The following is a 27,131-nucleotide window of genomic DNA, read 5'->3' as shown; positions in this document are numbered from 1 at the left end:
GTGAATGTAATCTTAATGAAGTGTGGTCCTATTATAATGAAGCACTTACAGCACATCTTAAATGTTGAATTTCCAACTGACGTTGATTTCCACCTCTATAATTCCTGATCAGGCTTTGGCATTTCTGAAATAACTGTGCAACCAACATTTGTCCTGCTGCTGTTACTTTGCTGATCTTGCTGACCTCCAGCTATGTGTTCTTGTCCTTTTGCGTTTTCAGCTCACACGAAGGATATGCCATTCACATGTGAGACTTGTGGGAAATCCTTCAAACGCAGCATGTCCCTCAAGGTGCATTCTCTCCAGCACTCAGGGGAAAAGCCTTTTAAATGTGAGGTAAGACCGGCAATAAGTTCAGACTGGGCTGCTCGGGAGTTCATGTGAAAGACATGTCTTTGTCTTTCTCTGTCCAATTGGAGAACAGATGTTTAATACCAACAATACTCCAGGTCATCAATGCTTAAGCAATACTGTATATTCATATCCAGACCAAGCTCACTCCACATTTGGACCTCTATTCCTCTTCATTGCAGGACTTAAGTACAACCAGATTCTTAATTTCTGTATTGATCCTGCTACTTATCAATTAAATAATGAAGGAGACGGGAGATCAACATTGTGAAAATGAATGGATTAGAGGTTCCACAGGTTTAATTGCCCTGCACTAGACTATCTGAAGGTTTGGACTATCTCAAATGCTGTTTTTCTATTAATAAGATATGTAAAAGAAGACACAAATATCAATTCAGTTCAGTGAAAAATCTCAAAACAGTTTTACTAAATTACTAAAGTATTACTTTACTTTAGTATTTTAGTATTTACTTTAGTATTTTACTAAATACTAAAGTGCCATTGCATTTTATACCCTTTGATCATGATGTAGAAGCAATTTTGTTTCCAAATTGTAGTATGCTGAGTGGAAATCCAAGAGCAAAAGCAAGGTTGCCAAGGAGAGGAGGCCGTTTAGCCTTCCATCTAGCTTCTTATTAAACAATTGATCCAAAAATCTGTAGATTCACTTGTTTCATCACAAAGAAGCCTTGGAGGACACTTGAAAATCCTCAATAAAGGCACTGACAAAAACTGTAGAATCAGCAGTGAAACATAAACCAGAGGACACAGATGGAAATTCAGCGTATTGTATTTAAAACCTTTGAGTTTATAACCTGTCTTGCAGAAAGTTCCTTTAAGTCTTGGAAGATACGTGCTTGCTTTTCTTTTAACTCACTCTGAGCATTTTTTTTATAATTCAGTGACCAAATCTGTATAGTACACTAAATTAGGTCATGATCCTTAACTGCTTAGTATAATTTAAAACATGACTATAATACTGAATACCAAATCAAAGTTAAGTGTATTTAAAGATCTAAGAATTTTTCGTTTTAAAACTTGTAGGATTTGTGGGATCAGTATCTTGGAATTAACACTGTAAACTTTCAATTTCATAATTGAAACTCCAAATTGGAAAAAAAAAATTGAACATGATAAAAGTTTCATCGCTTGTTGTTGTTTAATCAGTTGTTTACAATTTTGAAGTCTAGTTGATGTTAAATATCTCCCCTAACATGAACTGGCTGATTTGTTGTGGCTTTTGTTGATTGCTAAGAAGTCTTTAAAGTAGTCCATATGATTTATATTAAACTAAACAGAGATTCCTATAAAAGGTGATAGTATTTAGGGTTTCCACTAGAAGCGTATTAAACATTTTAATGTACATTTTATTTTGAGAGACTGTTCTTCAAAAAATGAATGTTCAGATTTGCATAATGCCCGTGTTCCTTTCTGTAAGCAATGTGTGCTGTTTTGTATTGTACACACAGACTGGCAACCATCCAAGAATCCTGCAGGGTTAAACATGAAATTTCCTCTATCTTCTTGTTGACTTTTTCCGTCTCCCTGTTTTCTTCAACAACCGACATGGGGGATCAGAATGTGCATTAACACATTAAAAATAAAAGCATAACATCAATTTAACAGTAAACAGCCCAGCATAGGCTTTTTTATATTTTCCCATTACCACTATCAGTGGTAGTAAAACATACCTGCACAGGGGCAGTGTTTATACAGCATTTTCCTTTTACAGTTTTTTTAAATTGAATAATTAATCTTACTTGAATAAACTGAGCAAAATAAGTCACATTTCCATTCATTTCCAAGCACTTCTTGAAAATGACCTACTGTACAACTCCTTATTTTGCAGCCTGTCAATGTCTCAGTGAGCATTTCTGACTTTCTGACTTCAAACTCGATATTTGGTAAGCTTTAATCTAAAGGGCTGTAAAACATCTACGTTGGAAGTTTAAAGCCACTGCTAAATTCTGAGCAAAATAACTAAACTCTAAACATCAACTTATTTCCATGCGATGAGGCTGGTGGCCTACCTCCACTGACATTATAAATCCTCACTTGGGTTTCTTGTCAGCTGAGGCATTTTACAGGTAATGTCTGACTTTCAACACGGAACGTTTTAAATTTGTATTTGCCTGTGCGAATTGCCCACAATAGCTTACAGTAACACAAAGCTCACTTTCCAAGAATAAATAATGGCCATCAGTTTAGATAATGTTAGGAATTAGTGCTTTTGGAAGGCAGCCTTTTGGACTGGCTCACTCCTGGCAACCTATATTGTGGCAGGCACCTGCAGGACTCTGTGTCACATACAGTATTTCAAGTGTCAGGACAAATTAAGGGGATCTAACTACAACTGACAGGGCTGTTGTGGCTTTTATTATATTAAATGTTCGTGGTTTTCTCGTCATTTTTATTAATTTCCCCTGATTATAACCCTGCTGTGAGTGTTTGAGAGAGTGTGGCTGCCTCTAGGCCTGGACCTCTGTACAGCTGGCAGCCTTTCAGTGATTATGTGAATAAGTGTAAGAAGTGCTACCTGCTGCTCTCACTGCTTTTCTTTGCAATCAACGGGGCCTTACTGCTCCTTGTGAGTGTCTGCCGTTACTTTTTCAGCTACATTTCAGTTTACTCCCGAACCCACTTACAGTATAAGCTCTGTGTTGGTGTCCAAGTGAGTGAGATACTGTACATGGGAATAAAACTGTGGAGTTGCCTTCAAAACAAAGCAATGCAGGGACCTCCTAAGCCAAATCAAAGAACTTACCACCTGTAAGGAATTAGTTGGTGGCAAGTACCATGAAAGACTCAGTCTTGGAGACACCGGACCAAAGGACTGTGCCTGTTACGACCCCAAGTGTCTAGGGGTATAGGGGTGTAACATTTAGGATAATTCTTTTGGAAGCAGGTGGGTTTTGGTGAGGGACTAGGAAGCGTGATAAGGGTAAGGAACTAGAGTGGTGCCAAAGAAAAGAAAATAACAAACAAAATGGAGCTGGCTAGGACAGTGAGGGAAAGCTAATCTGACTAAAAAAGAAAACCCGAAACACACGGTCTTCGGTGTCTTCAACACCCTAGCTAACCTGCACTGACTACCCAAAACCATACAAGACAAATGGCACTCACCCGTACTAAGCTAGTTTACTAATACAAAATCAACTAAGTGTGTAAAGTGTACCCAACAACCTAAACTAACCTTATATACAAAAGTTCACACAAAAACACAAGTGAACCAGGAATACAAATAAGGGAAAACAAGAGTAATCAAGAGGAGCAGGGTACAAAAGAACACAAAAGTTGAACATGTAACACTGGGGCAAGGTAATGACAAAACAAGGATGAACACACAAACAAACGAAAGTACAAAGAAACTAACAAAAAAACAACAAAACAACAAAGCCGAAGCTATACAAAAATACACACACACAAAGCACAACAGACCAACAAACGAAGCCAAAGCAATAACCAGAAGCTAAGCAATAACCAAAACCAAACGGGACCGAAGTCAAACAAAAGGCCTTTTCTTCCTGAAGGCCTCCATGTTATATAGTGAATAAAATGAGTTCTGATTGGCTGAGGGCAGATTGATGATGACATCATATTGAAACAGTGGTGTGATGGTTGGCCAATGGGGAAGGGAGAACAATCAAGGGTCAGCAGTGTGGAACATAGAAAAAACACACACAGAACACACACTGGGACGTAACAGTGCCACACCCCTTGGTGATGTCTGCGCTGGCAGACCACCCTTCCCTGGAATAATTCCATGCTGCCTATTGCAATAGGAAAAAGCTTGCTAGGAATGTGCTACCAGCTGATGCCACATGCCTTGAAAGATGATACAATGAGGGAGGCAGCTCTTCTATGTAGCCCGCCCCTGCCTACACAGCTGGACCCCACCACGTCTTTGTATATGATAGAACGGACAACTGAAACCCTGTAAAGGCAGCTGCAGCACCACCTGAGAGATGTGGGAGTGAAACGTGAGGCTTTTTCACTAGCCTGCTGCAGAGCCAGGGTCTATCATTTTCTTATATGGAAGAGGAAACTTGTCGAGAACCTCCTGTACACCCAGGGAACCGCTGTTTCAGCAAGCTTGATTCTTTTGCCTTGGAATGTGACTGGCATCAACTAGACTGACCTCTGACCCTACCTCTATTGACAAGTCTAAAGCAGGCTTCTGGTCCTGCAGGGCTGGGGCAGGTATTTCCCACCAAGGGAGGGAGGGAGGGCTCAAACCAGGATTATGGGACTGTGGAGTGGGAGGTGTATAAGGTCATGTTCTAAACTTCTGTCACTCTGGATATCACTGGATACCACGCAGCAAGCCCTCTGGTTGAAGAACTTGTCAGAAGGGCCATTGCGATTGCAGTCTAATGGACTTCTGTTATGGACTGACAGAACTGTTATTGTGTTGTAGTGGTCTAAAACATTTGTGGTCTCAGTTATCATTATTCCTGCTTGTTCCCTCCCTGTTTGGAAAGCTGCCATGAGTGTGGGAGTAAGTGTCTTCTGGACATGGACTGTAACTTTGGTGAAGCTGGCAGCAAGCAAGTGAACATTCCATATGTCAGTGAGAGCCAGGTGTGCTGCCTACTCCTGGCTTCTCTGCAATAAAAGGTACATTACTCTGCTGTGTTGGCAAATTAAATCATTGCTACTTCTTAAGAACATAGAACAAAATCTGTGTTCTCTCAAAAAAAAACCACAGCACTTACAAGTGATGCAGTACTGTTTCTGTCTGTGATGTGAACACCAAAGGAAAAATGATGCTGGCCATCTTTTTATTTTTTTAAGTAATTATTTTTACATTTTGCAGGGATTCAGTAACAGTGTGGATTATGCTATATTGTAATGCAAATGTTTTCCTTTTCTGTAGAACTGCAGTGAGCGTTTTCAATACAAGTACCAGCTGCGCTCACACATGAGTATACATATAGGACACAAGCAGTTCATGTGCCAATGGTGTGGAAAAGACTTCAACATGAAGCAGTACTTTGATGAACACATGAAAACACACACTGGTAAGAGCACTTTTTTTTTCATTTCTGAAAATGAAAATGTAATTGTGTGCTGTTACTGCTGTTACTTAATTATAAATTATTCTTCTGGGTTGCAAATTATAATATTCCCATTTTACATAAAAATTGATTAATTTGTTTTTTTTATATATAAGTTAGTATTAGTATAAAGTATGTAGCCCAGGTGCACATTGAGTTTGGAATATAATTCTCTTTTGGTACAAGGTCATAAATGACTATCTACTTTAATATCTCTCAGAGGAAGATTTTAATCCGTTTAGAATCTAATCTGTTTATCTTAGAAAACAGCTTGAAAATCTGTTTAGCCAAAAGTCTCTGAACTGTTTAATATGTTGTGACTGTGACTGCTAATGTTTCCTTTGAATATTTCCTCATATAGTCAATTGAGAATGGTATTAAGAATTAATTTTATACAAACAAGCTACAGTTTTGTTTTTGGCAGCTTCGTATCTCTAGTTTGTCCATTTTATTGTGCCCATGTCAGATGGGTTAAAAATTTAAGATTACATTGAAGGGTGCAAAGGAAAGGTTGCAACACGACTTGCTTAATGGTTATTTTTTAGAGAGTTGCTATTGTTTCTGCAGGAGAGAAGCCGTATATCTGTGAGATCTGTGGGAAGAGTTTCACCAGTCGGCCCAACATGAAACGCCACCGGCGCACTCACACTGGCGAGAAACCTTACCCCTGCGACGTGTGTGGCCAGCGTTTCCGCTTCTCCAACATGCTCAAGGCTCACAAGGAGAAGTGTTTTCGGGTCAACAATCCCATGACTTCTGATGCCAACCCACTCGGCCTCAACCCCTCTTCACCGGGCAGCAACTCAGATGTGCTCGCCAACCAAGCAAACGCAGCAGGAGCCATAGTTAGCCAACCCCATGCTATGTCCCTCCCTCTTCCCTTGCTCCATTCCATGGGAACACTCCCACCACCTCCTCACCTACCCCCTCCACCGCCATTGTTTCCTGCTGGGAGGATAAACTCCAGCAACAATTAAGAGCAGTTAATCCTTTTTTTTTCTCAAACCCACAGATCAGACAGTCCAAAATGCCTACAGTACCTGTAGTGGGTTCTTAGTCATTACCTCAGTTGGGATAAACTCCGTATCACAGTGTGTCAACTGTAGGGAACTTACAATTTGCATTAAAACTCATAACCATTGATATTAATATTTTATTCTTTGCAACTTATATTTCAGAGGCAAAGTATCAGTATTAGGCATTAAGCTGTGTATCTATAAAGAGATGCATAATTAAATAATGCATAATTTACTCATACAGCCAGATGTATGAGAGTTTTAGTCTTTTTTACCAAATCCCACAAACTGTAACCTACAGTAACAACACGGTGGAAATGTCAGTACTTGGGTTTTTTTTTTAATGCACACAGTTTCTTTCTCTTCCATTGCCACTTGTTGCTTTTCAGCTCCATGAACTGCCAATCCATGCCATAGATATGTACAGCTCTTCTTTAGGATTTGCACAGCTCTCCAAATTACCAAGCTCATACTAAACCTTTATAAGGAAATTGGTATGAAATGTGTATCTGTCATACACTCCAAAAAGTGGAAATCGTGTGGTGCCACCTATAAAGGCTCAGGACATACTGAATATAATTAATGCCTGCTGAAGATGTTATTTTTATCCCTGTACGTTCTTGACAGATGCCTTTTGTCTACACATTGGAAGGTGTAGCCTCTTTATATATGAGTGTTTGGAGGGTGTAACAGATAACTATACTGCTATTTTCTTTCTTCGATTTTTGAAGCTCCTCAAAGACTTCAGAGGATGTACACAGCTTCTTGGCAGGATGTAGAAGTGTTATTATGAATTGCTTCATGGATACTCAAAATGATGCTGTTTTAAAAGACAAAAAGATGCAGACAAAGGAGTTGGACTTCTGTGCTTCATCACTGAAATCTTAGAGGCTTCATAGGATGGCTATGTAGTGAAACATGCATTGGTGATGAAGAGTTAACACCCACAATAGAAAGCTAACAATGTTACAGTGTTCCATTAAGTTTCATAGTCAGGTTAACAGGTACTGTAGCCAGTCCAACAATTTTTATTAGATGCTCCAACAATAACCAAATGCTGATATTTTTTAGAGTAAAGTTTTGTTGCATTGCAATAACCAAATCCTGTGAGTTCTCCGTTAGGGCAGTGTTGCATTAGATTTTTCTGTACTGCAGCTTTCTTCCATGATATTTATTATGTACTGTGCTCAGACTTTTAATCATGCATCTTTATTTTAGTGCACCAATTCTTGTATTATGTTAGGCATTAAATGCCATTTTTAAAGGTTTTGTAAAAGCTAGGATTAAGAACATTGTGCAGTGCACAGTGAAATATACGAAGGTATGTTGTTCTATGTAGCATAAGGATGTACAGTGTAAGCACTCTACGAAACGAATAAGTGTGTGGCCTTTTGGTCATAAAATGTTACTATCTATTAACCAAACACTTTTATTCCCAAGGCTAAAGGTTGGTACAATGCAGGGTATAATGCCTTGATGCCAAGCCAAACGAATTTTGCTTATGTTAAGCAATTTGTTTTCCTCTATTTGTGACGTAACTTGGCACTTTTCTATTGGTTTCACTTTAGCCCTCCTAGTGCCTCAAAGAAGCTTTCAACAGCAGATTTCATGGATATATTAAAAGCTTCTCTTTGAATCTGTAGCTGACTTTCCAATGCTTTTGGTTTCATTAATGTGATACTGTGTAACAGTGATGGACTACTCATTTTTGTTTGGTCTAAGTTCGCAATTTATTAATGGAACTAATTATTTCTTTAGATAGTAAAGACTGATGGTTTTGAAAGATCTTTAACCATTAATCCTATAAAATATGTTTTGTTTGTTGATATTGCACACTGGTTTTGGACTCTGCCAGGAAATTTTATAATTATATCTTCCGCAATGAAAAAGGTCATTTCAAGAGATAGCTGTATTACCTGTATTTCCTCCTGTGTTACGTTAATTTTCGAATTCAAAATATCATTTGTATAAAATGATTGGTTGGTCCAGTTTTGCAGTTTTTCTAATTTTTGTAAAGAAAGGTAAAACAAAATCAGATACCCACCCCCTTACGCTAGGAGGGTTAAAAGTCATAGTTTTGATAAAAGTCCGTGACTTTTGAATCCATGATTTTTCTTTTATTTTACAAATTTAACTTATTTTCCTGACATCAGTCTTTAGTGAAGTTTCCATGATGCAAAGCAAATGGTTCTGCGTTGTGACTTTTATTTTGATATGATTTATAAACCAGATCCTGTCATCAGTAGGAATTACTGGAGTGAAGAGTTGAAGCTCTGATACTAAAATGTAGATGTAAACCTTTCTGAACTGAATGGTTTTGAAATGTGATGACAAATAGGCAAGTAGCTTTGTTTAAATACCAATATAAATCAGATGTATTTTTTGATAATTCAACACTATAATGTAATGGGAATGTTTAGAAAATGTATGGATAGCATTAACAAATTACAGTCTTTAGAAAAATGGCCCTTAATTACTGTTAAGTGAAAAAATATTATTGTATCATTTTACAGATCACTTAGCAACCGTCTTAATAAGATCTACCCTGTAGAAGGGAACGTAAGCAGTCTGGTATCATTTCAGTTGTCCAACTGGCTTAAAAAGCTACTGTAAAGGCCTGCACAATGGGGAGAAATGCCCCAGAAATAAGTGCAATTTTCTTTTGAGACACATGCACTTTCATTAAAAACTTTATAGTAAGGCTTAACGAAAAGCTATTGAAAAGTAGTTTCTTTATTCCCAATCTTTTAAAATAATTCTTAAGTTTTAAACCCAGGTTAGACCTGGTTGTCCTGTTTCATAGTAGGCAATTATGAAAAAAGCAATGCTTCCTTATGAATATTACTATAACAAGGTGAAGCAAAAGCCTTTGTGTACTGGGCCTTTGGTACAGTATATAAGTGTGCACTTATGACTGTAATATTCATAATTCGTTAGTGAACATCTGTTTTCCCCTTGTTTACATACACATAAAACAAAGTTGTAGGAGGGAATGCTCATTTTATTGTGTATTGGTACAGAAAATTTTGTACGAGTTTAAATAGTAAGCTGTTTTCTTAGTTAAAATGTTCTCATGCACCTTATGCTGTAGTAATAATGATAATGGAAAAGTGTGTGAAGTTTAAGTGTGATGAAAACTGCAGAGGCAAGCTAGCAGTCATCTGCTCACAGGTTGATACCAAATTATTTTCAAAAGGTACTTTTTAAAAAAACGTTTTTTTTTTTTAATTCTGATAGCTGCTTTTGTACATGGTTCAGAAGATAATGCCTGTATCTGAGCACTGTGGCAGTGTTCTGGGGAATTTCTGCCTTTGATTCTTTTGAATCCCCTTTTGATGGAGAAAGGAACAAGATGTGCTTGAGTCTTGATCACAGCTGGTATCTGAGGCTGTCAGTATGTTGGGGTGTGATGATTGGACTCTACAACACACCAGTCCTATGGGAGTGGCCGCACTTTACTCTGTAGAGCAACATCACCCTCTTCTGTTCCATAAGCAGAGCTAATCTAGTTCTCAAGTGTCAAAGGGATGCTTAATCTTTTTTGCAATTTTATGTTTTGTGTGAACAAATGTAAAACAGTGGTGTGGAACCAGGGTTAGTTTCCTATTAAAAAGGAAAAACAAGTAGAAAACAGACAAACTTCAGAAAAAAGCAAATGCCCTGTGCTTTATGCATACTGATTTCAGTCAATGGCCAGGGTTTCTAATCTGTACTTTTTCTTGGCTGGAGGTAATGTCATATTTATACCTTGTGTGAAGTGGAGTATATAATAAGCTTCTAGAACCTTGATTATCTCAGATTGGTACATTATAAATATGGACCAGAGCCTTTTTTTTCCTTAATAATCAGTAGGGAGCCTTAAGCATGGTGCTTGAGCAAGTGAACACCTCATGTTTCTATGGAAGGATAAAATTTCGAATTCCTGTAACACTTTATGTAGTTGAACAGAAAGGTGAGAAATTCACTTGCCGATAAACATTAGGTATTGACATCATAAGACATTTTTGCAAAATTGTGTTTTCTCAGATACAGCTTCACTTCCGTCCTTATGCTGAATGGCTGGTCTAAAGTAAAACATCCACTACTTCTGTGAATTCAGTGGTTTTGGCCATGAATGTCAACTAAGCAAGTTAGGATGGATAAAGCGATGATGTGTTTAACAGTTTGTTGTCCAGAAATTCTTTTAAAGAGGAAATTCCATCTTAGATTTCCAGAGCACCTTCTGAAAGGACATTGTCAAAAAACACATTATTGGAAAAAGAACAGAAGATAATATGTATAATGTCTAGATCTTGGAACTTCAAATCTCAGTCAGTGTTACATTTTCATGTTGTTGCTGTTGGGTTTTATTTAATTGTTTTAGAACATTTATTCAGTTTTAATATACTGTAAAAACCAAAGTACAGTTTCACATTGGAGATGTTGGGCCACAGATAAATGTCAACAACTGAAGCCACTGGAAGCCTCTCCATGTAACTCAATAAAAATGGGTGCTAGCGTAATTGTGTTGTGACAACATGTACTGTAATCTAAACTGTATTTCTGGGAGTTTAGAGAGGCACTGTAATGAGAGTGAAGAATATTATGGGTAACCCTTAAATTATTAATATAAACTCATGTAAAAAAAGTCATGTAGCATTCAATTCTTATAGATGTAATCAAAAATCAAATATTTTAAACAGATATCAAATATAGAAAATATTAACACAAATATAGATCAAAAAAGTATTTCTGCATAAAACCTGAGATACTGCCAAAAGAAAAATACCTTATGATGTTATCAAGTATGATCTCCCAGAGCATCGATACAGTCCTGTAAATACCGATGAACAGCTCTGATCAGGGTCTGGATCGTCTGCTGTGTGAATATGCCACTCTTCCAGTACAGTTGCAGCCAGCTGGCGAAGGGTAGCCAGTGGTTGAATGCTGCTGATGGGACTGGCAAGCTGTTCCCACAGATGTTCTGTTGGATTCGGATAAGGAAAACTCCTGGCCTCACCATTGCTTTTTAAGTCATGTTATTCTAATTTGAGCATTGTGTAGTCTTGAATTGTCCTGCTGGAAAATCAACATTTCCACACTGGTAAAATAGCAACAGAAAAACTTGGATCTAAGGTTTTGTCGAGGTTTCGTTGAGCAGCTACAGGTTGCCTTCAGTCTGCGCCAAAAGTACTTAGTGTTAAGGAGTTTTGTTTCCATCACACTTCCTCTGCCCCACCGATAACATTCACAACAATGTCTCCATCATATCAGAAGTGTTCACTCATGCCCCAGGTATCCAAGCCTAATTTGTTCCTGAAAATCTGTTTCGGAAGTTGGGAGATCGTAAATTGAAAATAAAAATTCCATCATTTCTTAAGGGGAAAATTTCACCCCATTCCAAACCAAAGACAAGTTCACTCAAAAACTACCTTAAACATAAAATATCATACAGACCATTATAGCAAGCTTAGTGGACAACACAGTTGTACTCAAATAAGCCAACTATAGTTGTAAAATAATTAATGAGACATATTTACGTTTCATTCCTTTATAATTGATCGGATTAGCAAAATATACTATTGTTCTTATACCGGGGTATGAGTTTATTTATTAGTGAATAAAACACTTCATAACTCACTGCCTCTCTCACAGTTGCTTTTACTGGTGGAAAATAGTGATTTCAACTCTGAGCCTTTACTGTTACCCCAGAATTTTAAGGAGACCACATTATTATTTTATCCAGTAATTCCTTGCAGTCTATAGCCACTACAGTCTAAAAACGATTACAACGACAAGACAGTCGTTGAAGGTAAAGTGGTGATCCTTTACCTTCCAAGACATAGCCTGTCTCCAGGAATATAATTCCTGATTTCTGTGAACTTGTTTGTTGATTATTCAAGCAAAACTTCTCATTCTCTGGGCAAATAGCCCACTTACATCATGCAGTAGCAAATGGGTCATCTTCGTTACAAAAGTGGGGTATAGTTATATCATTAAAAGTTTTCCTAGCAATTGTGTTGTTAATAATTTACATTTGCAGTCTGGGTATATAATGTTTATCTTCTAATTGTGTAACCTAAATCAGGCATATAAACAAAAATGATATTCTAAGATTACTAACAACAGTGACTTGTTTTAAGTTAAATTTTTTATATTCTTGTCGCAACAAGAGAAAGACAGAATGTAAGAAGTGTAGGAGTTTAATTCCTCTTTTAAACTGACTGTCTTAACATAAGCTTAAACCAGACTTAGGTTTATTAAATGGTTTTGGTTTCTGTCTGTCCCCAAGTGCACTTTAGTATATATTAAATGACCTCAAGCTTTTATTTTTAAAACTAGTATTTCAGCAAAAGGTGTAATGGAATGGCTGAATTGCTTTAGATAGAGCCAAGAATTCAGACCTGAGGTGAAGAGACATTCAAGAATATTCAGTGGAAGATATTAGTCAAAAAATGTCAGATTTTTTTATCTTTCATTTTTGCATTTTTCATTATATGTTACATGTGCATTCTGCAATTAGCAAAAGTAGTCCTGTTCACTTTTTGTCTTAAGAATAATGACTAGCAATCACATCTGTTATTGACAAGATATAGCTCTGATTTAATGTAGCAGGAGCAGCAGAACACAGATCATTTTGATTGGATATGTTTATAGATATATACTGTAGATATATGTAGATATATCTACATGTAGCTCATATGTAGATAATCTCTACTTCAACAAGCAGTACAGATGCCATTAAATTCCTACAAATCTGTAACATATTAAGATGTTAATATACATATATAATTTTTCTTAAAATGAGGAGTTAAAGATGCACTTGACATTTGCTTCCTGTGCACTCTAATGTGTTTTTTAAACTAAAGGCTAATTTTTGCTTTTTCTACCTTAGAAGCTCCTGGTTCCTTGTGCATCTGTCACAGTCATAAATATTACAATTGTTCCAAAATTGTCACTAAAAAGGGGTGTGGGCAAACATTAAGCTGCTAGAAAAATTTATTTGGCATTTGTCATTTAAAAGTTTTTAATGTACTTTTTTAATTTGAAAATTAATTTAATTTGAAACCAAATTAGTTCAATCTCATTTATTTAAAAAATAGTTTGTTTCTTATTTCCCAAGAAAGATTACCTTTGAGGACTGGCAGCTTTGAAATAAGATGTGACCCTTTTCTCTGGTTTTAAATTGGAATTAAAAGTAAAGTCTAGAGACATTTGTGGGTACGTGCAAGTATATTTGCTTGTGCAAAAATAAAGAAATATCATTTTGTTTTGCTCAAGAGAAATACAGTATTTTGTGCCTAAATCTGTTAGGAGTTTACATGGGATGTTGTTAGCATTGACTGGTGTTTGTTTCTTTTTTCCAGTGATGCTTGGATTTTTACTTTGTTTTATTTGCTGCTAGTTGGGAATTTCACCCTGTGTGAGTGACTTCTGTGGCCTTTGAACCCAGACCAAAAGGATTTTATTTTTGCTTTAACAACCAGTTTGAGGAAGAGAGTCTTTAACATTGTGTTTCTGCCCCAGAATTAAGCTACCATGTACATAAAAGGGTTCTGACATTCATTTTTAAAGACAAATAATGCATAAATGATAAGCTAGATGACAAAACGTTGAACTGGATGAATCCACTCACTACACTGTTTTTTGTTTTAACTTGCAGTCATGTGACTGCCAGGCCTGTGAATTCCAAAGGAAAATAATCTGTAAGTCTAACAGTTGTCTTGAGATGAGGCTAGCATTTTAAAAGTTAAATATATCTTACATCTTTCATAATGAGAAGGATCAGGTTTACTCAATATTGTTGTTGTTTTATGGTCATGTAGACTACAGCACTACTGACTTTTAATAAACTTTAACCCAGTATTTTTTTAGACAGAGGGGTTTCAATAATAACTTCAATTCCTGCCCTCACTCTCCCTAAATTACATAGCAAGTCATATATATATGTCAGTCCTCTGTATGCCGATTCTATATTTTACTATGTAAACACAATGTCTTAGCTAACTCCCGTGTACATAGACTACATGTAGACCGTAGCTGTTGTGGTTATATAAACGGAAAATAAAAACAATACAAGGACGATTGTCTAGAGGTGCTAATACTATTAGTCTATATTCTATGTCATTTATTGTATTGCCTAGTGTATAGTGTCTGTAACAGGAAAGAGCGAAAAGATTTCTTTCAATATTAAACAATATAGATATATATTATTCCAAACTGTGGTCTTGTGTGATTATTTCCTTTCTTTTCCTTTTCTGTTGATGAACATGGAGAAAAATAAGTTATTTAATATTTCACGGACATACTTTTGTAGAGAAATAATAGAATGCTTCTGTGCTGGAAGGTATTTTTTTTCTCATTGCGCACATTGCCAAAAAATTAATTATTAATTTGGGACCATATAACTGATTCTTGACCGGAATAAGAGGGGCTTAAATCCCCTGTAAACATATGTAGAACTTATTTCACTACATCCTGTCACACATTTCATGAAGCTTCTAGGTAAGTAAATCTGTATAAGAGTTGTGAAGTATGTGCTTGGTCCAGAGCTTGATCAGCTCACCAAGCACTTTCTGAACAGATCTTTGTGAGCCAGAACCAGCCGTTTCTTTTTCACGTGAATTGTTTTTCTCCAGATGTCTTTTCCTCTCTCAGCTTTCAGTGTACTTGACTGTTATGATAGTGTTTTGGAGCACATCAGCTTCACATTCAGATCAATGTACAGTAATGACTTTACAGTCTGAAACAGGAAGCTAAGAGGAGAGTGAGTGGAGTGTGCAGGTCAGGATGATAGTGCTGTCATAAAACCTCTTAGACAACAAACCCCCACTGTTCAATTGACAAATTCCTTTGTATATTTAAAAAGACCAAATATTATAAAACCTAATAATGTATAGATAATATAATAATTAGAAAAACTGTTTAGCTAGATCAAGCTGCAATAAATTCTTACCTTTGCCATTCTTTTTTAACTGAAAACAAAATGTGTAGAAGCAGATCATGCTGTTTTTCTGGTGAAATTTAGCATACTGCATAATATTATTTTGCCTGCTTGTGGTCTTTAAGTATGTAGTCTCAATGTTTTTTAGGGATTTTTTTGCATTTTAAAACTTCTCTGCATTTTCACGTTTTAAGCAATCAATGATGTAGCTGTAGACAAATTTCAAATAAGCTCCACTCTCTCAGTTAAGATTTTACGGGCCCTTTTTTGACAAAATTGCTCTTGGCACAAAGTACCACTCCTACCAGTAACTGTGGAATGTTTAGTTGGCAGTGGTTCAATTGCTGTTTAATAGAATTTTTCATTTTGGTAACACTGGTGGTTTCAATGTATAGATACTCTCATTACATTTAACTTCTTAGTACAGTAAATCACAGCACAGATAAATATTGTGATAGCCAGGTTAAGGATTGAAAAAACTCAATTGTTTCTGTGAAACAGCAATCACTGCACTGACATTTAAAACTAGAATGGCTCTATTTTTGTCATTTTACCATGTATTGTACTATTTAAAGAAGGAAAAATAAGTTCATGATTAATGTATAAATACTGTATTGTGTCTGGTTTTAATGTACAAAATAGTTACTGCTTTTCAGAGACTGTTTTCAAAATGTCAAAGTTAGAACGTTGATCACACTTAAAGAGTGTTCATTTATTAATTATCCATTCATTTTCAGTCTGCTTTTCCCGGTGAGGGTTGTGGCAGTTTTAATTAGAATGTCTTGAAATTTACAGCAATCTCTGCAATCAGCACAAGACCTTTCGTGTTGAGGAGGATCTGAAGTTCTTAAAGGTCTTAAAAACCACCAGCAAGGTCAAAATCACAGTATCTAAAACACAAAAGGATTTGCAAGGAATTAATCACAAAAATTAGATGGAGGCAAAAGTATTTCAACATTAGCTTTCATTTGTTACATGTTTTATGTAGCAAGATTATCATTCTTTACTTAATCTTCCACTTGCAAGAACCCAAGTAATCCAAACCTCTCTGGGTAAGTCACACTGGACACTTTAAGCATTCACTCAGTCAGCTGTTTAATTCCCTTAGAAGAAGAACTATCACAGTATTGTAATGTCAATAAATGCTTATGACTGCAAAGCATTTTTCCTTATTTTTTAAGGGAAAGGAAGTGAATTAAGCTATGAATTTTTGGTTCGAAGAGATAAAAGAATACAGTCTGCTAACTTTATAATTTTTAAAATACACAGAAGACATCTATAGAGTTGCAGAAAAAAGTATTCAATTATGTAGAATATGCCGAGTATCACTCGTATGCACTAATGTTTTTAGAAAAATACGATTAAATGTTTTTTGGTGTTGTTTTTGATTAATTCGTTATTTATGTCTAGCATAGGACACTTAAGTACTGAATCACCCACACAGACCCCCACTGTGTTGTAGCACATACTGTCCTGTATTCTGACAAAGGATGCAGGTCTGATATTTATAACACTTAAATGAGAAAGAGTTTTGTTGAGCACCGATGATGAGGTGATTTAACCTGAAGAGTGTCAAGCCCAGTGAGAATGAAGTGTCCACTTCACTTCACATCAAGAGAACAAAGCTTTTGTCCCATTAATACTGTATGTACTCTATGGTGGTGCAGAACCTCAGGTGAACTTGTTAGAAGTGGAGCTCGTCCTCTAATGATGAATTGAGTGTAGAACGGCTAGATGGATGTCAGGCAGATTTCAGATGTTCAGAACTGTATGCTATTTTCTGCATGCAACATACTAATCGATGGGGAACTACGGAGGTCAAGGCAGTACAGAACTCCAGTGAATGATGGCTGTGTAACTATGGCACTACAGAGCCTCAATCCCTGCCCTTCTTATGGTCTCATCCTGACAATACAACGTTCCATAAAAATAACACACATCCTCCAGCTTCTCCTGTAACTATAGCTTTTTTGCAGGATAAACAGTATACTGTATGTCCTACTTGTCAGACTTGAGCCCCATTTGACATTTTTTGGATGGTCTGGGACAACATGTGAGTTGTAGTGCTCAGAGATCAGTGAAAAGCCTCATGCTTGTCCCGGGGCAAATTGGACAGAATAGCATTTGCAAAACTGGTACAAAGCAAGCATCACAGATGTACAGCTTGTATTGATTCCAACTGTGGCCACACACTACATCCACAGTAGACCTCTTATGGATCGATCCAGGTGAAGACACATGTCAGCTAGCATAATGTGTTTAACAGTGACATATGTAAAACAGCATAAGATTCCAATAAGATGTCAGTGTGCCACTTAAGAAAAAATGCTGTTCTGTTCCTGATCACTTTGTGAATTTGTTGTAGTTAGTGTGGATTCTTTTGATGCGCTGTATGCATTTTTAACTCGTACACCCTGTCTACTTCCTGTGGAAAAGTAAATGTATAAATATACTGTATAATATAAATGTAACTTCAATGTTACTCAACGGGGTTACATATCAGAAGTCCACAGAACCAAATGCTAGGAAGGAGATATTTACCTCCATCAAAGAGAAAGCTACTGGTCTTCATGTAATTCCATGATTTAAGAAGTGTCTCAGCAATACAGGTTAACTTTAATGGTTTTAGGGTTAACTATGTATAACAGGTTAACTTCTTCACACCTGAGGAAGGCTCTGCAGCCAAAATGTGTTTATTTTCTTCTCTTTTCAGCATGGGATAAATCTTTACTTGTTCCTTTTGCAGCCTGCTCATGCTGACGCGGCCACCTACTTGAATAACTTTAATGATGTTTGATGTTTTCTGAATGAATAAAGGAAGAACATTGCTAATATTGAAAGACAAATTGCAAATGAGAGGAAGCCGTTCCACCGATTAAACCTTGTTAGGACAATCTGGCCTCAGACAGTCATTTCTTGAAAGCAACCAAGGAGTTAATTTAATAACATTGGATAATGTTTTCCTGAACTGTATGTGTGAAGAAAAGTTTTACTCCTGAATGTATTTTCTTTTCCCACATGTCCCTGGGTTCTTGCTCATTTGTCATAAACTAACTTTTATCCATTATGCGTATCTGCTGAGCTCAATACAGGGAGTGGTGAGCCAGAGACCTCACCAACAGCTGATAAAATGGAGGACTCCCTAGATAGGATGCCAGTCCTTTGCTGAGCACACACATTGCCAATTATACGTGCATACAGGGGACTATTCTTGGAAGCTAAGCACAGACAAACGGGATGTCTTTCGGCAGTGGGTGGACACTGGAGGTCCTGCCAAAATCCCACACTGTCATGGGGAAAACTTTGATGCTTCACACACAAGGGGCCCCAGACTGGAATAAAACCCTGATCCCAATTGCAGATAGGTAATTACAGTACTAAAAATCTTTAGAGAATAATGTGATGTAAAATAAGTCAATTTTTAATAGCTACTCTATACATAAAATAGGATTTTCTTTCTTGTTCAATGCATTCTTGTCACGGTACGGCCTTTTCCTGTCACTTTTTTGAGTGATTCAGTTTTGAAAATTTGAAGCACTTTAGTAAGTATCTGATAGCACTTTAAGTTAATGAAGTTGTTAGTTAGTGTTTATTGAAAATGTAAAGCATGCTTCAAACATGTTTTGTCCAGTTTTCAGTGCTTTTGTTCAAACTACTTGAACATAAAGAGTGATTCTATGTGTCCTAGTGCCCTCTGCTGCCTAGAAGGAGATACTGCACTGCTTGATGAGAGCTCTTTATTTGGAGATTTGCGATCTTTTAGTAAGGATTTTAGAAACGTTCACTGTATTGGGTTATCAAGAAAAAATTTCAAGGCTTTTCTGGGTATGTGACATTACTAAGGGATAAATTTAAATAGAAGTCTCTGTATCTGACAGTTAAAACTCACGCTGGGTCCTGGAGTAAGTACTGTCTAAAGAGAGCACATGCACTGTCACCTGCAACAGATCTAAAACTTAATGTTTGCTTTATCCCAAAACCGTGTAATTGAATTTAAACACACTGGCATTATATTTCATTTTTATTAAGAATACATATTAAGTTCAATGGAGACTGTTGATCACGCTATGTGTGAACTGTTTTCAACAATCTTTGAAACAAGCAGGTAACAGGGGTGAAATCTTTTTAAGTTCATACTTTGTTGGTCCCCCTCTAGAGGCAGTACTTGCGGTCAGATTACATTACACACCCCTAATCCCCTTATAAGCTTAAAAAAACAGTAGCTGAAAGAAGCTCTTCCAAATACTGCTCTTGAGCTCTTCTGAGTACACTGAGTCATGCATAGTTATGCCAAGCATTGTGATTAAAGGCTGTCTGCTAGCTATTTGACATTAATAAAACCTGGATACATTGGAAAGCCTGGCATCAGTGCCATCACATGGGAATCCTCCCCCAATCATGGTTTGATCTTGACAATAATGGCATTGTAGAGCAATAGATGATAACTAGTTTAAGACCCTGCTGTGCAGAAGACACTTGACTTATCAATACACCTTAACCAGTTTTACATCATACACATTTTATACAAAGGTCTGAAACAAGTTTCATGTACTGTAGCTATACACACGTGGATATTATTAACACTCAAATGCTATGGGATCAATAAATCAATTTGCAATGAACAACCTACTGTATAATATCACAAATATTTTCCCCACTCATCTTTGATTTTTCATATTAACACTTATGATATACGATTTTAACTTTTTATAGGGCAGTGGTTAGCATTGCTGCCTTGCAGCTCTGAGGCCCTGGGTTCAATTCCTGGAGTGCTATTCTATCTGCGTGGAGTCTGTATGTTTTCTCTCTGTATGTGTTGTTTCCTGCAGCTGCTCTGGTCTCCTTCCACACTCCAAAGACTAGGTTAACTGGCTTCAGAGAAAATTGGCCCTGGTGTGCATGTGTGTGTTTATATCTGTTTGTGGCCTGTATTAGGCATCAGCTCCCCATGACCCTCTTTAGAATGAAAAGGTTAGAAAATGGATGTACTGTATGGCTGAATTTTATGGAATGTGTAAGGATCTCTTGGAAAAGGCTTCTAAATCTTGTTGGCTTGTGATTTCCTGCTTTATAACAGAAAACTTATGTTGCTTCTAAAGAGAAACCTCTTTTAAATACAAAATCAATTTGTTTTTAAGTGGTAAAATAATACAGTAACTATCTCAACCACAAATGCTTATTTTGAGGATTCCATAAAACAGTAGAAGCTGTGGTAGCTCAGACAGCAAGGGCGTCTAGCTCCTGATCAGAAGGTTCTAGGTTCAATCCCAGGTAGGGGCAAGTGATATGATTTGCTTCCAGACAGCTCCCAGGTTCACTCAGCCTGCTTTCTAAATGAGTACCAGGGGTTAATCCTTCTGGGAGTAATAGGCCGGCCAGAGCTGACCACATCACCTCCACCTCCAGTGTCGGATGGTCAAGAAAAATGGTGTCCCTTGCCCCCCATTCCCCATGGGCCTTTATGGCCTTACCTTACCTATCTTCAAAACAGTATGTCCTTGAAGTGAAGTGGTCAATGGTCAGTACTCTGACTAGCCAATAAAGTGGAGCTTCTTCCTTGGGTTGGGTGAAATAGAATACTGATCTCAATCCAGCCTAGTTATTGATTAGAGAACCCTGACTGCAGCGATCACACCTTTGTGCAATTAATCTTCCACTCATTCACATTTACAATGCATATAGAAGCATCTTTTGTCCTACGCAATGCTATTACACTGTATGCCTGTTACATTTTGGTGAGTCGAAGAGTGTTCAGACGCACAGCAAGTACCGTAGCACCAGAAACATAGCGGATCTCTCGGAGAATGCCAGTCCACTGCTTCAAGTCCTCCTCATACCTGTGAAAGCACAGCAGCGGTAAAGGAGCTCATTTTTTAAATTAAATTAATAGGATAGTTTCTTAAATGTTTTGTGATTTGATTTTTGATGTCATCACTGTTTAAACGCTATCATGGGTTTTCCCTATACATTTAAATTGTCAAACAGACACATTTAAATAACGAGTGAATGAGAAGTGAATTTCACGTAAATTCTTACCAGTACTACAAGCAATGTTACTTTTCATGTCATCGTGACCATCATTGTACTTACTTCCATATATCATTCATTTCAGTGGGGACCAGCTCTCCTGAGTCGTTGGGCATCATGCCAAAGCCGCCAGTGGCGTAGAGTGAGCCAGCCAGACTGGTGAGACTCAGGGAACTACGCTCCTGTGGGAATTCATTAAAGTCTTCCCACCTGCAAGGCAGAGACAGCTCCGTGAAAAGAAGCTCCTGATATAACCAGGATGTCCTAGGCCAACATCAGTTGTTTCATTGGACTAAAGTAAATTTGCTCATCTGCTTGACATTGTCCTAAAATCGTTGGCCAGAATAGCAAGGTAATATACAGTAGAACATAATCTATATATACAAACATAGATCTGGCTTAGAATTGTGATACTGGGAGCCTTTCAGTTCTTTTGAAGCTGTGTAGATTGGGCCTTGATATAAACACTCTCTTATGGTAACAGACTTATTCACAAAAACTTTCACAGTGTGTAAAATCTGGGGTGATCTGGGAGGTCCCACAGAGCTGCAATATAGCCAGACCCACTTCATCATTATTAATCAACCAAGTTATCCTATTCAATAATAACATAAGTTGCTCCCATGTTCACATAAGTTTTACTTTAAATAGGATCAATTTGGGGCATGTCACTGTTTATAAACTAAGCATTTGGCTGGATTCAAAACTCATATGGATAAATTACAAGCTAAATTCCTCTTAATTGCAAAAGATTTTGCACAACACTCAAAGTGTATATTCAAGTATCTTCTCCTTTTAGATTTTAGTAATATTATTTAGAGAATGTTCTAACATTCTTTAAATTTGGGCCAATAAGGGCACAGCATAGTATAATAGTACTGATAGAACAGTTATAATCAAAGAACATAACCCAAAAGCTGAATTAAAATATGAAGTGCTTCTCAAATAATATAAGGAAAATTAAACCAAAATCAATGTTTTATGCACATAAGGGGTTGTACATTTTAGTCATGCACAGCGTAGCATTAATGTTCATCTTACTTGTTACTGGTAATGTCATACACCTCCACAGAGTTGGTGAGTCCAGCGTCTGTCACGCCCGCAGCCACGTAAATCTTGTTGTTATGTACAGTGGCACCAAACAGAGATCGGCCAGTCTTCAAGGGAGCCAGCTCCTTCCATTCAAACTTTGTGGGATTATAAACACACATCCTTTTGATGCATTTTCTAGTGAACAGAGGAAAAAAAAAACACTTAACCTGTATGGTGCCCTTTAAATGGTAAGATCACATTTTTAAAAAAGAACCAATACATTTGAATGTATTTTCATAAATCTGTTTAATATTCATTTATGACAACTCATAGCCTCTTATCTACATGACAATAAGAAGAAAATACATATTAACATTTAAATACACATGGATCCAAAATGTTGTACATGAAATGTGTTATATGAATATTATTAGAACATGGTATTTCCTATTCACAGTTCACAGAGTAAAAGAACTATAATATTTATTAACAGCTTTAAACCTCTTGGTAAATACATCTAATTAATTGCCTTAAACCACAGTTTTGGGTGGTTTAGTACGCCCAAGTGAAGACTTTGCTTATATACAATATTATATAGTAATCATTTCCTGAAGGTGGCGTTCAGCTGGAGAGGAGAGCCAAAGGTCAGTTCAGTAATACTGTCCAAGTGCAGCATGCGTGAAACTGACCATTGAATCATCTTCCTGCTGTGAAGTATTGATTTTGTTTTCTTTATATGTTAGACATGGCTGTAATTTAATTTTGCATGTCTGTCACTGATCTTCACTTTTTGTTAAAGTACAGTACCAAAGCACTCCAAAATGATGTCGGATTTGTACTTTTTTTTTGCTGTATGTGGCAGCCATATGGGCCCGAGATGGTTGTGTGCGGTTGTATGGTTGTTCAAGATGGTGCAAGGTGGCATGACATTTGACATATAACACAGGGGGAAGTGGAGTGCAGGATTGTTGTTGATATAAGTGTTCTTGAAGGGTACATTTTGCCTTTGTTCCCAGCACCATTTGTACTGCAGGATAAAATGTCCTCTAGGGAAGCCGGTGCCTATCCTGGCAAGCAGCAGGCGCAAGGCAGGATACACCCTGGACAGGACACCAGTCCATTGCAGGGCACACGCAGACACAAACAGACACACGCTCACACCAGTTTTCCCAGAAGCCAATAAACCTACCTGTATGTCTCTGGGCTGTGGGACAGTGGACTACCTGGTGACAAACCCACTAAAACATAACATTGACTACATAACATAATACTTGCTTTATTTTTTTTAAATGAAAAATGAAGTGGAATATAGTATTATTGCATATGGACTACACAAATGGGACATGAACCGAAAAAAATCAAAATGGAGTTTGCTGATGCTCCTAAAAGCACTTTGTCACTCCACCATACTGTTACATGAAGAAAAACAGTGACAGAAACACAATATAACAGGTGAAACAAAAAAGAACAAAGTGAATTCTTACTTGCTATCTCCTTTTCCTCCTATCACATAGACTAGTCCGTTGTATGACACAGTCGCATGGCCATACACTGCGTAAGGAAGAGGGTCAGACTCTCCCCATTTGAAGGATCTAAAAATGATTGGAAAAAGGTTAAGAGTGATTGAGTGCAATTAACACTTTAGAATTGTCATTTTTGTTTTCCTTTATCTGGATTGCTGGAATATCCTGAATCATTTTTGGTCATGCATTACTATAAATAAAATAATCAATTTTTTAATATTTCCCATTATTATTTCTCTCTGGGGTGGATTATTAGATTCAGAATGCTTATACTAAAAACAAAGTATAAAGGTCCAACTTTTTGTAATAAGACAGCTTTCGAATATCATTTATAAAAGGTGACAAGTCTCCTGAAGTCTGTTCTGCTGAAGCCTTAAAAAATATGTTGTTAACTAAGGAGACGTGTTAAAAAGAATAGGCTACCTGTGAGTATTTGTTTTCATAAATGAGAGCATAATTTGAATTTAAACTGAACCAAACTGTACTTTTGATGACTCTTCAACAAGACAATAGCTGTTCTTAGTGTTAATGTGCTGATAATCACACAGAATTGTCAACGTTTTGTTTTTGAAACACATTGCAAGAATTTAAATTTGACATCATTTCAATCACACCCTGGAATCTTCAAACCTACTGTCTGTCATAGACCATGACTGAGTCCAGAATCTTCTCTCCTTCCTTTAGCTCTTTTCCTCCAATGACGAAGATGGAATTTTCTGCCTCACCAAGACCAAACAGAGCGCGGGGAGAAGGAAGGGGAGGCATACCTAACCAATCTGAGTCTAGGGGATCAAACTGCAAGTGAAACACATTGATTCTATTAAGTTTTTTCTCAAGAATTAAAAGAATAATTACATACTGTATTTTGCATTGTACGGAGTCTGCATTTTGTATATTGTATATTTGTACAAACATTATAAGACAAGTGTTTTCATGCTAGATGGTGTAGGGCCACTGTCTTCTCAGTGTAAAACATATAGTACTATAATATAAGAATTTAACATTTTAATGTAATTCATTAAGTTCCATAAGGTTTGCTGAAAGCTTAAAATTTCATAAACTTTACTGTCACTACAATGAAAAACCCAGCCATTTATAGCCAAAATTGTATAATGTTGGTTCTCTAACCCAATTTACTTTAGAATGTCTTTGTAGTAATAACAGTGACTTAGCAGTATTTAAAGCAGTAATTGTGTTTACAGGTAAATAGTTGAAATTGCCTGATAAACTGATTTGCTTTCAGAATTATGTAGATATTTATGTTTTGGTTCAGGTAAGTAAACACAAGTATGTACAGTACTGTATCATATCTTTTGATCTCCTTTATTGGGGCTGAATACCATCACAAAGAAATGGATTTGTCCCTTTGCATTTTTTGTCACAATAAAGACCACATGTTTAGAAATACATTGGGAGAAAATAACTATATTTATGAAACTTCATTTCATCAAAGTATCCTATCAGTGAATGTTTATAAATTAATTGATCACGCACCTGTAAAAAGTAGGAGCTGAGAGGATCGTCCTGGTTATCGTCGTTATAAAAAAGTCCTCCTGCTACAAAGATCTGGTTCTGTTTTGTAACCAGACTACAGTGATTCTTAGGAATCTGGGTGGATAATGAGGCTATATAGCATTCATTTCCTATTGGGTCATAGGCCACTGAACCTGTGTCACTGATCATGAACATTAAATCCTTGAGGAACATGCCAAAACGCAGGTTGTCATTGAGTATCCCAGGAAGCAGATTCTCCTCCTCTTCTTGGGCAACATCACCCCTGTCACCAGGCTTTTTATTTTCAGCTTTCTTTAATTCAGGAAGCTTACCCTCATTGGCATCTTTCACCATCTGCAGTTTCTTCATGAGTTCTGGGTTTGATTTGACGAGTCCATGTTTCTCTACTTTGTTTGAGAAGTAGTCATGTGGCATCAGTCGAAAGCGGATGCAGTCAAAGAGATCAGACAGATCCTTTAGCCGGTTCTCCTTGTCATGGGAAACCCACGTCACGAGCGCTTCAAATACCACCTCTTCTTTCTCAACATTAAGGGAATCTGAGGTGATAATGGCAGCCAATTCAGAGGGGGCTAGCTGTAGGAAGTCCAGGTCTCTTACGATCAGATGGAAACGATCACAGATGAAGTCTCTAGCAGATATGGCAAGACGTGGGCAATCAAGCATCAAGCCTAGCCGGAAAATAGCCAAACAGTTACTCAAGCTGAGCCTCTTCTGCAAAAAGGAGACGCAGACTGTAAAAATAGAAGGAATCTGAAACAAGTTTGCCGCTGCAAAAATGTCTTTGACATTCTGTTCTGTGATACTGATTTCTGACGTGTAGATATACTTAAGGATCATTCCCATTACTCCAGGTTCCACATCTTCAAGGACTATCTCCTTCTTCTCGCTCTCCTCTAGGTCTGAGAGGAACATAGTCCGGAAGAAAGGGCTGCAGGCTGCCAGCACTAACCGGTGACAGGGAAACTCCTCGTCCTTAATCTTTAAAACACAGTCAACGAACTTGTCTGTTTCCAGCAGGTCATTCAGCCCATCTTGAAGGAGGGTTTGTTGGTACATCCGGGGCTCTTCAGTAGGATCTACAGGTAGAGCCATTTTTTAGAAATATTTGTTGGAATAATGGAGTTTCTTTTTCACCTCTCTCTGGCAGAACACAGTCTCATTCAAAGCCTAGCCCAGAAAGAAGCAGTCTTGCTCAAACTGGTATGGGTCTCAGAATTCAGCACAGATTGCTAGCCCAGCTGCTTAAGTTCTTCAAACTTCTGCAGGGTTTTATTTATAGACAGAGTCACACAAAGCTGAGGAATCCATTTTGGTGTGTGTAATGTGATCCCCTTTATAGATATGCCATCAGTCACACACAGGAGGCAGCTGAAGCAGAGCCCAAGGGAGGAGCTGTCTTTGCCTGAGTCAAGAGAGCACTACTCGCTGACATCATGGTCCAAAAGCAGGGTATTGTCTTTCCAAGTGACTTGTGAGTGATAGTTCTTTCAAATATGTGAAAATGAGCAAACCAATTAACAAAGCAGTCACACTTAACATGATATCTTTAAAGGTAATGTTAATTTATAAAAGGTATACTAATACTGTATACCCAGTGATACACATTATAAGAAAGGTTAAAAGCCCTTTGGCCCATCTAGATCATGGGTTCCTAGTAATTAAAGCGAGGATCACATCCAGCTGTTTC

At 37.3% G+C, this 27,131-nt stretch overlaps 2 protein-coding genes across 3 annotated transcripts in view; one reads left to right on the top strand and one right to left on the bottom strand.

Annotated features, from left to right (window-relative positions):
* zbtb47b (zinc finger and BTB domain containing 47b) overlaps positions 1-14,623 on the top strand; it is a 76,767-nt gene extending 62,144 nt beyond the window's left edge. For both annotated transcript variants that reach the window (XM_088643004.1, XM_088643003.1), the window contains 3 exons: positions 221-336; positions 5,228-5,372; positions 5,976-14,623. In XM_088643004.1, the coding sequence (XP_088499130.1) occupies positions 221-336; positions 5,228-5,372; positions 5,976-6,385 (671 nt within the window). In that variant the 3' untranslated portion in view covers positions 6,386-14,623. The remainder of the gene's footprint in view (positions 1-220; positions 337-5,227; positions 5,373-5,975) is intronic.
* Positions 14,624-19,355: 4,732 nt separating this feature from the next.
* Positions 19,356-26,746, bottom strand: klhl40b (kelch-like family member 40b). Its single transcript, XM_088643005.1, has 6 exons — positions 25,424-26,746; positions 24,564-24,724; positions 23,891-23,998; positions 22,416-22,601; positions 21,438-21,584; positions 19,356-21,184 (listed from the first exon to the last, which is right to left on the bottom strand). The coding sequence occupies exons 1-6, from the start codon at positions 26,534-26,536 to the stop codon at positions 21,073-21,075; spliced, it is 1,827 nt and encodes a 608-aa protein (XP_088499131.1). The 5' UTR covers positions 26,537-26,746; the 3' UTR covers positions 19,356-21,072.
* Positions 26,747-27,131: the final 385 nt, after the last annotated feature.

The sequence above is a fragment of the Lepisosteus platostomus genome, chromosome 8 (assembly GCF_059453375.1).
Source record: "Lepisosteus platostomus isolate fLepPlt1 chromosome 8, fLepPlt1.hap1, whole genome shotgun sequence".
NCBI classification, from domain to species: Eukaryota; Metazoa; Chordata; class Actinopteri; order Semionotiformes; family Lepisosteidae; genus Lepisosteus; species Lepisosteus platostomus.
Note: the sequence above shows the minus strand (reverse complement) of the source record. Positions and strands in the feature narration are given on the sequence as shown.

What these genes read in the sequence shown, in the direction of transcription:
- klhl40b (XM_088643005.1), bottom strand. Translation starts at nt 26,536, where the DNA reads ATGGCTCTACCTGTAGATCCTACTGAAGAGCCCCGGATGTACCAACAA. An exon ending in TCAGCTCCTACTTTTTACAG is followed by an intron (nt 24,725 to 25,423) that starts GTGCGTGATCAA and finishes TTTCACTTGCAG; the next exon opens with TTTGATCCCCTAGACTCAGA. An exon ending in GGAGGAAAAGGAGATAGCAA is followed by an intron (nt 22,602 to 23,890) that starts GTAAGAATTCAC and finishes TCTGTTCACTAG; the next exon opens with AAAATGCATCAAAAGGATGT.